Below are 15,180 nucleotides of genomic sequence, written 5' to 3'. Positions count from 1 at the left end.
GCCATCCTGGCTTTTTGAGCATCTTTCCAGAGTTATGAAACCACTGGCAGGGCTATCTTGGTAAATTAAAGGGTGTATTTATCATTTTCCTTAAATGATTGGTATGATTTTTGAGCCATATATAGCATAACGAAAGCAAGGCCAATCAAGTGTGATTAAGATCAATCATAACTTAGGTGTATTTCTTTTTTGGAAACAGGCCTTTGGTATAACGAGACATAAAGACTCCTTATTTTATTGAAATCTCATTTTGTGGAATCAGCCTAAATTAATACTGAACTAAACGATAAACAAAGCTAAATCCACTGAAATACTACAAAGTGGAAAGACCCACTATGCCAAGTGATAGACTTTATAGCATTCTCAAAATGGAAATAATACTTCCACCCTCTTTAACAACGTCTGTTTGTATGTTTCCTGAACATGACTTTATTTTCATGAATAGGCAAAGAAGAGAGAGCTGGAAATGATGCCATTTTTACGATAATACAAACAAATGGAGGTGAAAATCAACATAAACGAATGCCACAACCATCCTTACATTAAAGTTGCATATCTCATGATGAGGTTATAAGAAAATATTTCCAATGATTGATGTCAACTTCAATTAATACCTTAGTAATTACTTAGATAAGATGAACCCTCGTGTAAAGCTGGCATCCTATTTTGCCTATCTCGATAGATGCCTATTCCTTGATACAAGTCACTAATCACATGCAATTCCTTGACAACATCACCCATCTGCATTCGATCTCTTGGCGATTTTGCACAGCAAGAGACACCGATTCTGAACATTGAGACCACACAGTCATGCATTCTACTTCTCATATTTCTATGGTTGTTATTATTGTTGGCAACTTGAAATTCTTCTGAGAGCAATTTTTGGTCTGTAATGTCCATCACTCGATCTGGTAGGGCCATCTTAGCAAACTGGTAGAGAGTTAGGCCATCTGTAAACAAATTGTCCGTTGGACTTTTTCCTGTGAACATCTCCAGCAACAAGATTCCATAACTATACACGTCTCCATGTGTAGATCTCTTTCCACCCATACCATACTCTTTGCATTTAAACATGAAGATAAAAATCAAAGCTTTGATCTTGTTAGAAAGGAAATATGAGATTCGTGTAATCAAGCTAATAAAAATTTTAAAAATCTTGTAAGATAATAATAAAGAACAAAATTTTTTGATAGAGTCATTTACCTAGAGCAACATATCCAATTGAACCCTTTATCGTCAGCGAGCTACTTTGATTATTAGAGCGATTAGCATTGGGTTCAAAAATAAACCTTGCTAACCCAAAATCACCCACATGGGCATTCATGTCGTCATCAAGAAGAACATTGCTTGGTTTTAAATCACAATGAACAAGTGGTATTTCACCATGGTGATGAAGATAATCCAATGCAGAGGCCACATCAATGGCTATATTAAGCCTTTGAATAAGGGTCAAGTTCATCACTGGATGTTGCCCATCTTCACTTTGGTGCAACCACTTCTCTAAACTCCCATTAGGCATGTACTCAAAAACCAAAGCTTTAAAATCATTGCCTTGGTAATCAATACTTGAGCAAGAAGTTAAGATTTTAATGAGATTCAGATGCCGAATGTTTCTTAAGGCTTCACATTCGGCGTTGAAGCTCTTAGTAGCCCCGTGTTGTTGAAGGTTGAGTACCTTCACTGCAACAGCCGTTTCATTGTTGTCTAAAAATCCTTTATAAACAGAACCATAACTTCCAGCACCAATCAAATTTTCCAATGAGAACCCATTAGTTGCTCTTAGGAGCTCCGCATAAGAAAGCTTTAAGCATAGATCCTCCAAAGGCGTCGAAACAACAGGATTCTTTCTCAACTTTCTTTTCCAATAGAAGGGAGCAAAGAAACAAGATAGTATAATAAGGAATAAAATCACACTGACTATTGAAATTATTACTCGTAGAGAATGAGATTTTCCTTGTTTGTTATAAACTTGGAGAGGGCATGCTGGCAACTGTAGTTCTAGGATACCCCCACAAAGCTTGTTGTTTCCATAAACTGAAATCGCACTTGCATTTCTAAAAATCCCTTCCTTTGGTACATCACCCTCAAGATCATTAAAAGACAGATTTAGATACTCAAGTAAGTGAAACTTTTCCATGTATTCTGGAATCTTTCCAAACAAGTTATTGTGTGAAAGATCTAGCTCTTGAATACCTTTTAAATTGACCAGTGATGAAGGAATGGTTCCTTGAAAGAGTTTATGATCCATGTGTAAGTATTCCAAACTATGACAATTTCCTAACGTACTAGGAATTTCACTTGATAAATTATTATAAGAAATGTCTAAATTCCCAAGTTGTTTCAAGTTTCCTACTTCTGAATCAAGGGACCCTATGAAAGAATTATGTGATAAGTCAAGAACTATTGTTAGTGAGGAAAGCTTCAGAATTTGTGTGGGTATTGTACCACTGAGGCTATTTTGACGAAGGATTACTCCTTCTAAATATCCACAGTTTCCTATACTTGATGGAATGCTTCCTTGTAGTTTATTTTTTTGTAAATTGAGTCGTAACAAATGAGTTATGTTGCCAAGGGAAGATGGAATATGACCGAACAGTCCATTTGTCTGAAAGGTCAATAATTGCAGCTTGTTAAGCTTTCCAATTCCGAAAGGAATAGTTCCTGTGAGAAAATTCGTCTCCATGCCCAGAGTTGTTAAACCTACCAGATTTTCAATTCCTGAAGGGATGCTCCCAAATATCTGGTTTCTTCCTAATGTCAGGTATGTAAGTTGAGTTGAGAGATTAGCTATAGAGTCGGGCAGTGCACCACTTAAGTAATTGGTGTCCAGAGATAATTTTTGTAGACCAGAGCAATTGGTTAAAGAAGTGAGAAAAATCATGTCGTTAGATTTGCCTCTGCTTCCTAGCCAATTATCTGTGAAGCTAAGAATATAGAGATCTTGAAGGCTTCCCAAATTCATAGGCAGGAGTCCACTAAAGCTATTCCAACCAAAATCAAGGGCTAAAAGACGTGATGCATTAGAAAAAGAGACTGGAATGGGTCCTGTGAATAGGTTGTAATCCATGAGAAGCCATTGTAAATTAGGGAGAGAGAGGCCCAGGTCGGGTGGAAGGCTTCCATGCAAATGATTTGCTGCCAGAGAGAGAGTAGAAATAGATGAGAGATTGTAAATTGGTTGAGGAATCATACCAGACAAATTATTTGCACTGAGTTGAAGGAATTCTAAGCTGGTTAGTTGTCCTAGCTCATACGGGATGCTTCCTTCCAAACTGTTACATCCTAGATCTAAACTGATGAGAGATGAAAGGTTCCCACGCGAAGTTGGGATGTTTCCCATGAGATTATTTTTCCAAAGGTCTAAGTAAGCGAGCTGGGAGAACGAGTGGAACTTGTAGGGAACCCTCCTAACAAAATTATTGTAACTTAAATTCATGGACGTGAGTTTTGGGCAATGGGCAGTCAGATTGGCTGGTATTTCTCCTTCATATGAATTGAGGCTCAGATTGAGAGAATGCAAACGGAATAGACCACTCATGTCTGGAGGGAGTTGGCCAGAGAATCCGTTGTTTGCGAGGTTGATTTCATGGAGGAAGGTAAGATTTGCTATGTGAGGGGACATGGGTCCGACCAAGCCTTGATCGCCAAGGTTCAAGGCAATGACCCTTTGAGAATGGCGACGACTACATGTGACTCCCTGCCAATGGCAAAAATGGAGAGAATTGTTCCATGAGGTCAAAGCCCCATTAGGATCATGCGTTATTTCATGTTTGAAGGCGAGCAAAGTTAATCGATCGGTTTCGTTTCCTAGAGTGCCGGATTCTACAGATAAGAGCAGAGAGAGGAGGGTGACATGAAAGAGAAATGATGGATGCAATAACCTACAACTCACTTTACTTGGAAGCTCCATGGAGAGGGAAGAGAAACTCTAAAACTCTAAGAAAACAAGCCTGGGTTGAAGATGCAGAATCACCTTCAAAGGTTTCTATTTTTTTTTTTTGGGGGGGGGGAGGGAGAGCGAGTTGGACATTATTATCACATCTATTTGTCCGATTGGAGCCGTAGTTGGGCATTATTATCATATCTATTTGTTTGATTGCCCAACAGACCATTGTTCTAGGGGAAATGATATATTCATCCCATTTTCTTCACTGAGGAACGCCCTTCTAGAGTAAAATGAGCAGTCATAAATACACTAAAGGGGGTGGCCCGGGGAAGAAAAAGGAGCTGAATAGGATCCATGACTTTTGCCCACCACTACCTAATCTTTCCAACCTGTTCTATTTGGATTTTGAGAATTGATTTTGAGTCCAAAACTGACTATTGAACTAAAAATTAAACGCAATTTACAGTCAAATAATCAGTTTACTTTAGCCATCCATATAGGAATCTACCAGGTGAATGTGGACCGTTGATCAGAACGATCCTAGCCATCTGTATTAGACTTTTACCGGCCGAATGTGGATCCTAGCCATCTGTATTAGACTTCTACCGGCCGAATGTGGACCGCTGATCGGAATGATCGTAGCCCTCTGTATGAGACTACTACCGATTAATGTTGTAGCATCATCCAATCCGCAATATATAGGCATACATCTCGGAGTCACCCTATCTCACGTTAGAAATTTTACTTAAAGTGCTTGACTTAGTCAGAGGGATGATCCTGCCGTCCTGAAATGGATGTTGTCTCTTTCGAATTCAACTAGACAGAAAATGACAAAAAGAGATTTTCCTGCAACAAAACAGTAAGGGTACCGCCCTTGATATTGCTCATTTTTTTAGCTTTTTAAGGAGCTGCTGATGGATCAAAAGTCAAGGGTGGTACTTCCACCGTATAAAGGGCCTTATTGTTGTAAGGAGGGCCGCAACAGGGTCGGGTTTTTCAAAACCCTAGCCCAACCCTGGATCCCATTATCTCGGCCTTGACCCTGAGTCAGGGCCGAAAAACCTCAACCCATGGCCCGCACTACAGTTCTCAGTGCTGGCCCTGGCCCGCCTTGATTGGCCCTGATTGGGCAGGGCAGGGCCGGGCCGGGCCTAATTGACCCTAGTGCAAATACCTGTTAAGAGTGCCAAAAATAAAGCAACCACTTATCATATAGAACAAAATGATCAATAAACAGAGAAAGGGAACAAAATAAGACAATATGAATTCAACAACATGATGGGCAACAGAGACAATTAATAATAATAATATAAAGAAACATCAATCCAAGATATAGAAAACATTAGCAAAAGAAACATGCATATAGATGGTTCAATTCTACAATAGAAAACTTAGGGTCGGGCCGAGTTAGGGTACCCGAGGCATTAACCCAGAACCACACCCGACCTAAGTCAGGGTCTAAAAAAATAAACCCTGGTCCGCCCTCAGGGTTGGAAAATCCAGCCCTGACCCAGTTCGGGCTCAGGGCGGGTCAGGGCTGACAGGGCCAAACTTGCACCCCTAGTTGTAAGCCCTTACACCATATAATTTCTCAACATTAACACTTTGAAAACGGAATTCCATAAATTATATATAAAGAAAAAAGAGTTTATACACACCCTTAACTGTGTTAAACTTTTTGTAGATAGACACGTGGTATAACTGGGAGGGCTGTTACAAACTTCCTAAAAATGTAGTGTCTTCCTAATGACTCCTTTTCCTCTCCCAATTTAGCCTATTGGTCATTGGTAGGATTTTATCCTAATCATCAGCCTAAGATTCCATAAATTTGAGTGATTTGGAATGTTGATAATTGCTAGGCAATTTTGGGGAAAGTCAATTCTCGGCTTAATTGTGCAAGAGAACAAACAATATTCTCAGTTTTTAACAGATTTTGTCTTATTCTTTTGATTCATCTGAGCTGGGTGTTATCTACTGCAAAAGTGAGCCGCAAATGTCTTTCCAAAAAATTCAATAGCAAATTCAGTAGCTCACATGCCAGCTCACATGCCAGCTAAATGGGCATCCTATTTGCATCCTAGATAGACGGACTCTGATTGTTTGATCTAGGCTGGACCAGAGGTTGTTCAATGGATCAACAGACCTCATAATGGGCCTAGGGCGACTCTTAGTTTTTTATTTTTTTTATTTTATGAAATGGTGTTACTTTATCGAGTTCTTCATGAAAAATTTCTAAAGGATTCAGTAGCCGACCCCAACTAGTTTGGGACAACGGCTTAGTTGAGTTGAGTTGGTACTTTATTTAGGAAAAAAGAGTGCCAAAGATCAAGGCGGGTCATGGGCCTAGGAGTACAAAAGCCAAGTAAACAGACATAATTTCTTAGAGAGGAAGAAATTCAAAAAATTATAGCTCGGCTCTAGTCATACTCCCATGAGCTAGACTACCCGCCTCACGGTTCCTAGGGCGACTGTTAGTAAAAAATCCGAACATTGATAGTTAGAATCTATGTAACCTGGTTAGTCGGTTCGCTTCATTCGGGTTGAAGTCAGCATTTCAAAATTTTCATATAAACCCTATTTGAATTTTTGATTTAATTCACTGTTATTAGAATTTTGAACTTATTTTCAAATAATTGGAGGAAAGAAATAAGAAGGAAAATATATTGTGAGTCATGAGTTAGAATACTGTTTCAGTGCTCAAAATCTATCAAATAATAAAAAAGATACTAAATAATTGGAGGAAAGAAATAAGAAGGAACTGATAAGAATATTGTTTCAGTGTTCAAAATCTATCAAATAATCAAAAAATACTAAATAGCCCATGACATTTATTATTTAAATTTTAAATTTATAAATATTTTAAATTTCAAAATATATAGGTAGCAAGATAAATATAAACTTTTAATAGAGTGCCAAAATTATATAGAAAATGTAACTTCAAACATAAGTCTTGCATGAACAGTTTTGATGGTGAAGATATTTTAATATCCTTCAAAGTACGTACTATATGTAGCTACTTAGGAAAAGTTCTTCAATCTCTTTAATAGAATGATGGGTAGAATTTAGTCGTAACTCAGTCACTATTTAGTAAATTAAGTTTCAAGAACATGTACGTTTAAGGCTCTAATAATTAATGCTTCATAAATTTATAATCACTTATACATTATCGATGAGAGAAAGAACAGACATTGCTCCTTTACTGATAATTTATACTTTCTTATTTCTAATACTTAATAAATAAATTTAGCAATATAAGATATATGAAAGTCCTTTCTAAGGAAATATTATTCGAGGTACATACAAAGTAAAATTTAATATCCTTCAAAGTACGTACTATATGTAGCTACTTAGGAAAAGTTCTTCAATCTCTTTAATAGAATGATGGGTTCCACCCTAATGCGTAGGCTTGGGTAGAGATGGTAGCCACACCCCGTAAAAAAAACCTGAGGTGTAAAATGGTGGGCCCACGCATCAAAACATATGGTGTAAAATGGTGGGCCACACCCATCATTGCACGAGGTGTGAAATAGTGGGCCCTATTATATGCATGGGTTTGGAGAGAGATGCCGGGCCAATCAAATTAAGTGTTAAATGGTGGCCGCCCCACCCATTCTATGCTCGGGTATAAAATGTTGGGAGCCACCCTATCAAAGCAAAACATGACTTTTATCGTTTTCCTTGTAAGTATCTCTAATGGTTCCTTTACCTCTTACGAGATAAAACAGTAGAAAAGTTAATATAAAATGCAAGAGTGGAGAGGCAGAAGAAACACAAGGATATTTCTGTCAATAGACCTTATACATGACATTAAAATGGAATTGTCGTCTTCTCACATGGAATGTAATGGAAGAGAGGGATTCTTCTTGGGGTAGGCAAAGTGGTATAATAAAATTAAAAAATAACTTAAAAGGGGGCATGAGAATATGAAAACCCTTTGGATTTGGATTGTTGGAATCAAGAATCAGAATTGGCATCCTATTCTGATTCTCCTTGAAAACGGAATGAAAAAATTAGAACAAAAATTTTAATTAATAAGATTCTATTAAAAATTTCCCTACTTCCAAACAGCCCCAATGTGGTTGAATTCATCGAGGCAGATCATTGTCAAGATTAATTAAGATTGGTGACACACATGATCTTGGTTCCATCCTGAATGGTCTCTTGTTTATAAGAAATAAGGCTAAAAAAACGAAAAGAAAAGTTTAGATTTTTTAAGTTGGTAAGTTGGGATTGAACCTCCGACCTCAAGGTTGAAGAAAAACCTTAACCAGTTGAGCACTAGGCTCAAGCCCAAGAAAAATTCAGTTTTGTTTGTCAACCCTAAAATGAGGCTTGATTGATCAAGGAGAGGTCAACCACAATGGGTTAGACTTGTAGTCGGCATTCAGATCAACTGATGCGATCGCACCCACGTTGCACCCGTGCGGCTCAAAAAGTGGCTTCGAGAAAGAGATTTAACAACCATGGCTCATAAAACATTTTCTACTTGATTTGTTCAACATCAAATTATATACTAGCAGTTTACAAGATAGTTTAGGATTTTATTAGGAAGTGAAAGGATGGGTAGGTAAAACCCTCTTTCACCAAACTTTGGAAATTGATTTTAATTAGCCCCTTAAAAGGTAAGAGGGACTGAAGTATGCTCTTGCAAAAACCCAGTCACGACTCACGAGGACATCCTATTGGACCCATTGCACTCAACCGCATTAATCTTTCCTTCAGTTTCTGCATTTTTTCTATGCAGCTTTAAATGTGGTTGAGTGGCGTGGACCCCATGAAGAGCCATTAAGCTAGGGTTTGCAAGGATGTCCTTCAGTTTAGCATTCCTCTATGTAGTATAGATTAGAACAACATAAAACAAATAAAGGGTTACACTTATTAAAAAAGAGAGTAGGGATGCCATTTCCCTTGAAAAACACCAAGGTGATGTTTGGCAGCCATGAAAATTTCTTCCATGGAATATTTGTGGGTCCAATTCTGAGAGAGAAGCTGAGAATGAAGGGCAGAAGGGAGGGGAGAGAGCATGCAAACCCACAGTTTTGTCGGGCTCCCGGGGTGATCCTGGCACGTTTAAATCCTTATCTTGCATTTACTTTTCTGATAAAACAAACTGATAGTTGATATCCACACTCTCTTGTTTCAATAATGGCACTCCAATATTTGCACATATGAATGAGACGCACTCCCTACGTTTGCCTTACTCAAGAAGATTCCCGCTGGCATGTGACCCAACATCCCTTTTTGTCTCCACCAATACCTTCCCTAACAACACAACAAACCCCTCTTTTGGACTCTTTCACCTCCTTTTTCCTTTTCTTATGAATTGGTTCCTTATGTGTCTACATTATGACCACCGTGACTCTTTCATTAACAAATTGGAGACTTTCACCAGATGTCAACATTATGACCACCGTGACTCTTTTTTTTCTATAGGTTGTGCCCCCAAAAAATTATTTCCATATGTTGATCCTAACCCTCCGATATGTAGAGGGACTGTTTGATCCTAATCCTCTACAGATCTGAGGGTTAAGAACAACCTATATATGGAAAGGATTTTCGAGGCACAACTTATTTAGGCTATGGCCCATCCAATGGACGGTTTGGATCATCCTATGGTGCAGGCCAGACCTTACTTTTAATAAAGTGAAGAGTGCGATCATCAAAATACCAAACATAACTTAAGCGTCCTTTTTTGAAATGAGGCCCTCGGTACGAAGAATAAAGACTGATATTATTAAAATTTTATTTTACAGAATAAACCTAAATTAACATTGAACTAAAAGATCAACGAAGCTAAACCCACTGAAGTACTACAATGAGGAAAGACCCACTATGCCAAGTGACGGACTTTATAGCATTCTCAAAAGAGAAATGATATTTCAACCCCCTTCAGCAGCATTGTTTGTTTGTCTATTTCCTCAATATCACTTTATTTTCAAGAACAAACAAAGAAGTGAGCTGGAATTTTCAAGAGAATACAAACAAATGAAGGTGAAAATCAACATAAATGCATGGCATAAACTCCCTCACATTAAAGTTGCATATCTCATGATGAGGGTATGAGAAAATGTTTCCAACTATTCTTGTCATTGAACCATTCAACTTCAATCAATACCTTAGTTGTTGCTAAGATAAGATACAATGAGTTGGCATCCTATTTCGATGGAAGCCAATTCCATGATATAAGTTTTTTTATCTCATGCAATTCTTTGACAACATTACCCATCTGCATTCAAAATACAGTAGTGCTAATTTTCCAAAATCAATCGTAAGTTAAGCATAATTTTTTGAAATGAGGCCCATGGTACGAGGAATAAAGACTGATATTATTAAAATTTTATTTTACAGAGTAAACCTAAATTAACATTGAACTAAACAATCAACGAAGCTAAATCCACTGAAGTACTACAATGAGGAAAGACCCACTATGCCAAGTGATGGACTTTATAGCATTCTCAAAAGAGAAATGATATTTCAACCCCCTTCAGCAGCATTGTTTGTCTGTCTATTTCCTCAATATCACTTTATTTTCAAGAACAAACAAAGAAGTGAACTGGAATTTTCAAGAGAATACAAACAAATGAAGGTGAAAATCAACATAAATGCATGACATAAACATCCTCACATTAAAGTTGCATACCGTACCTTAGTTGTTGAGAAAAGGTATGAGAAAATGTTTCCAACGATTCTTGTCATTGAACCATTCAACTTCAATCAATACCGTACCTTAGTTGTTGCTAAGATAAGATGAACCCTCACGTAAAGTTGGCATCCTATTTTTCCTGTCTCGATGGATGCCAATTCCATGATATAAGTTTTTGATCTCATGCAATTCTGTGACAACATTACCCATCTGCATTCGATCTCTTGGTGATTCTGCACAACAAGAGACACCGATTCTGAACATTGAGACCACACAGTCATGCATTCTATTTTTCATAATGGTATGATTTTCATTGTTATTATTGTTGACAACTTGGACTTCTTCTGAGATCAATTGTGGGTCTGTAATCTCGATCACTCGATCTGGCAGTGCCGTCTTAGCGAACTGGTCGAGAGTTAGGCCATCTGTAAACAAGTTATTGGTAGGAGCTTTTCCTGTGAACATCTCCAGCAACAAGATTCCATAACTGTACACGTCTCCATGCGTAGATCTCTTTCCACCCATACCATACTCTTTCCATTTAAACATGAATACAAAAATCAAAGCTTTGATCTTGTTAGAAAGAAACTATGAGATGTTGCCAAATAAAACTTCATCTTGTAATCAAGCTAATGAAAATAATAAAATCTTATAAGATAATAATAAAGAATAAAAAATAATGATAAAGTCATTTACCTGGAGCAACATATCCAATAGATCCCTTTATTGTCAGCGAGCTACTTTGATTGTTAGAGTGATTTGCAGTGTCTTCAAAAATAAACCTTGCTAACCCAAAATCCCCCACATGGGCATTCATGTCATCATCAAGAAGAACATTGCTCGGTTTTAAATCACCATGAACAAGTGGTGTTTGTCCATGGTGATGAAGATAATCCAATGCACAGGCCACATCAATGGCTACATTTAGCCTTTGAATAAGGCTCAAGTTCACCAATGGATGTTGCCCATCCCCACTTTGATGCAACCACATCTCTAAACTCCCATTAGGCATGTACTCAAAAACCAAAGCTTTAAAATCATTGCCTTGGTAATCAATACTTGAGCAAGAAGTTAAGATCCTAATGACATTCCGATGCCGAATGTTTCTCAAGGCTTCACATTCGGTGTTGAAGCTCTTAGTGGCCCCGTGTTGTTGAAGGTTGAGTACCTTCACTGCAACAACCGTTTCGTTCTGGTCTAAAAATCCTTTATAAACATAACCATAACTTCCAGCACCAACCAAATTTTCCAAAGAGAACCCATTAGTTGCTCTAAGTAACTCCGCATAGGAAAGCTTTAAGCATGGATCCACCGAAGGTGACATTACTAAAGGGTTCTTCCCCGACTTTCTTTTCCAATAGAAGGTAATATAGAAAAAGGATAATATAATAAGAAATAAAACCACACTTGCTATTGAAATTATTACTAGTAGAGAATGAGATTTTCCACGTTTGTTATAAATGTGGAGAGGGCACGCTGGCAACTGTAGTTCTAGGATACCCCCACAAAGCTTGTTGTTTCCGTGAACTGAAATCGCACTTGCATTTTGAAAAATCCCTTCCTTTGGTACTTCACCCTCAAGATCATTAAAAGATAGATTTAGATACTCGAGGCCGCGAAACGTTTCCAGGTATTCTGGAATCTTTCCAGACAAGTTATTGTGTGAAAGATCTAGCTCTCGAATACCTTTTAAACTGCCCAATGATGACGGAATGGTTCCTTGAAAGAGGTTATGATCCATATAAAGGTATTCCAAACTAAGACAATTGCCTAACGTGTCTGGAATTTCTCCAGACAAACTGTTGCCAGACATGTACAATCTCCCAAGTTGTTTTAAGTTTCCTACTTCTGAAGCAAGGGGCCCGGTTAAAGAATTATATGATAATCCAAGGTACATTGATAGAGAGGAAAGCTTAAGAATTTGGTTGGGTATGGTACCAGTCAGGCTGTTTTGATAAAGATATATGGATTCCAAATTTCCACAATTTTCAAGACTTGGTGGAATGTGTCCTTGTAATTTATTTTTAGATAGATCGAGTGTTAACAAATGAGTTATGTTACCAAGGGAAGATGGAATTTGCCCGAACAATCCATTTGTGTGCAAGGTCAATAATTGCAGCTTGTTAAGCTTTCCAAGTCCAACAGGAATAGTACCTGTGAGAAAATTTTTCTCCATGCCTAGTGTCTTTAAACCTACGAGATTTTCAATACCTGAAGGGATGCTCCCAAATATCTGGTTTCTTCCTAAAGTCAGTCGTGTCAATTGAGTTGAGAGATTAGCTATAGAGTCGGGCAGTGCACCACTTAAGTAATTGGTGTCCAGTTGTAATAGTTCTAGACTAGAGCAATTGGTTAAAGAAGTGAGAAAAATCATGTCGGTAGATTTGCCTCTGATTCCTAGCTGATTATGTCCGAAGGTAAGAAAACTGAGATCTTGAAGGCTTCCCAAATTCATAGGTAGAAGTCCACTAAAGCTATTATAACCAAAATCAAGGTGTAAAAGGCGTGATGCATTAGAAAAAGAGACTGGAATGGGTCCTGTGAATAGATTCAGATCCATGAGAAGCCATTGTAAATTAGGGAAAGAGAGGCCCAGGTCGGGTGGAAGGCTTCCATGCAACTGATTTGCTGCCAGTGAGAGAGCAGAAATAGACGAGAGATTGTAAATTGGTTGAGGTATCATACCTGACAAATTATTTACACTGAGTTGAAGGAAATCTAAGCTGGTTAGTCGTCCGAGCTCATGCGGGATGCTTCCTTCCAAACTATTATGTCCTAGATCTAAATGGATGAGAGATGAAAGGTTCCCAAGCGAGGATGGGCTGTTTCCTGTGAGATTGTTATGAAAAAGGTTTAAACAAGCGAGCTGAGAGAGCAAGTGGAACTTATTGGGAACCCCCCCAACAAAATTATTGTAACTTAAATCCATGCCTACGAGCTTTGGGCAATGGGCAGTCAGATTGGCTGGTATTTCTCCTTCATATGAATTGAGGCTCAGATTGAGATAACGCAGACGGAATAGACGACCCATGTCTGGGGGGAGTTGGCCGTAGAATCCATTGTTTCCGAGTTTGATTTTATGGAGGAAGGTGAGATTTGCTATGTGAGGGGACATGGGTCCGACCAAGCCTTGATCGCCAAGTTTCAAGGCAATGACCCTTTGAGGATGGCGACGACCGCATGTGACTCCCAGCCATTGGCAGAAATGGAGAGAATTGTTCCATGAGTTTAAAGCCCCATTAGGGTCGTGGGTTATTTCATGTTTGAAGGAGAGCAAAGCTAGTCGATCGGTCTCGTTTCCTAGAGTACAAGACTCTACTGATAAGAAGAGGAACAAGACAAGAGTGACATAAAAGAGAACAGATGAAGGCAATAAACTACAGCTCAGTTTACTTGGAAGCTCCATGGAAGATGCAGATTCACCTTAAAACACTAAGAAAACAAGCCTGGGTTGAAGATGCAGATTCACCTTAAAACCCTTCTATTTATAGGAGAGAGAGAGAGAGATATGAGTAGATGGGTGCATCTCACGTCAGAAATTTTACATTAAATGGGCCCTCCACGTTTCATGATTTAGGTTGGCATGTCTCACGTTAGGCCTTTTACTTTAAGTGGGAAAGGAAAAATATTTCTAAAGATTAGTAAAACTTCTTTCATCTTCCCTCCGCTCACCCTAATCCCTGAGTAAAACGTAAGATTGAACTAGGACCCTCAGAATGGATCGTGACCCAGAAAGTATAATCAGAAAAGCAATTTGAAGAGGATCCGACAAAAGGGATATAATCGGATCCTTAAGATTTTCAAGCTGTCGTAACCATCCATGGGATGCAGTTAGCAATTTTACTTTAAGTGAGGCCCCACACGATTCGAAATGGATCGTGACCCTTTCACGTCAGATATTTTACTTTAAATGGGCCCGTCCACGTTTTCATGATTTAGGATATCAACAAATTCTACTTTAAGTGAGGCCCCACGTTCTCACGCTAGGCCTTTTACTTTAAGTGGGGCCCAACGACGTTTACTTGACTAGTCGGGCAGCGAGAAACACAGATCACACACTAATTAGTCGAGAAGGGTGTCATTATCAAAACGAAAAGGTTCTGAACCGCCAATATAATCTTTACCATTATTATTATGGTGTCAATGAACCTAATGGATCCAAAGGGTCCCAGAGTTAAAGGGCAAGAATGGGGCACAACAGTTGGATCTGAACCGCGTCCATTGGATTCCTATCCGGAGGTCCGATAGCTCCGAATGAAGGGCACTAATGTATGAAAATGTCTCCTTCATTTATTTTGTGTATTTATATCTATTCACGAGGGGTATGTTGGAACTTTAAAAATTATTCTCAAAACAACAACCCACATTTCATTGGGATGACGGGGTTCTCTATGTAGTATAGATTTTCAAGCTGTTGTAAGACCATGGTTTTAAATTTCGGTGGAGACCGACACCGAAACTGCATTTACCCGAAACGTTACTATATTTCGCCCAAATTTCTGAATTTCGGTCGAAAAAGCCGTATCCCCTGCGTCTTGATGGGCAATTGTTTGCAACCGTTTAATATGGGTAAAAAGGGAAGTGATATTTACGCCCCTTTTGATCACCAGGCACCACCCGGTGTCAGTGTATCAATGACAAAAGGAGGCCT

General features: G+C 38.6%; 1 protein-coding gene and 1 pseudogene across 1 annotated transcript; both read right to left on the bottom strand.

Moving 5' to 3' along the window:
- Positions 1-615: 615 nt before the first annotated feature.
- LOC143870046 (uncharacterized) lies at positions 616-3,910 on the bottom strand. Its single transcript, XM_077376556.1, has 2 exons — positions 1,204-3,910; positions 616-1,058 (listed from the first exon to the last, which is right to left on the bottom strand). The coding sequence occupies exons 1-2, from the start codon at positions 3,908-3,910 to the stop codon at positions 616-618; spliced, it is 3,150 nt and encodes a 1,049-aa protein (XP_077232671.1).
- Positions 3,911-10,613: 6,703 nt separating this feature from the next.
- Positions 10,614-13,952, bottom strand: LOC143870045 (receptor kinase-like protein Xa21 pseudogene; annotated as a pseudogene).
- Between the last annotated feature and the right edge of the window lie 1,228 nt (positions 13,953-15,180).

Source organism: Tasmannia lanceolata, unplaced genomic scaffold (assembly GCF_043159265.1).
Source record: "Tasmannia lanceolata isolate RefF3 unplaced genomic scaffold, GAP_Taslan_0.1 ptg000003l, whole genome shotgun sequence".
NCBI classification, from domain to species: domain Eukaryota; kingdom Viridiplantae; phylum Streptophyta; class Magnoliopsida; order Canellales; family Winteraceae; genus Tasmannia; species Tasmannia lanceolata.
Note: the sequence above shows the minus strand (reverse complement) of the source record. Positions and strands in the feature narration are given on the sequence as shown.

Coding starts and splice junctions, on each gene's coding strand:
- LOC143870046 (XM_077376556.1), bottom strand. CDS start 3,910: ATGGAGCTTCCAAGTAAAGTGAGTTGTAGGTTATTGCATCCATCATTT. Junction 1,059..1,203: donor AATTGGATATGTTGCTCTAG/GTAAATGACTCT, acceptor TTAAATGCAAAG/AGTATGGTATGGGTGGAAAG.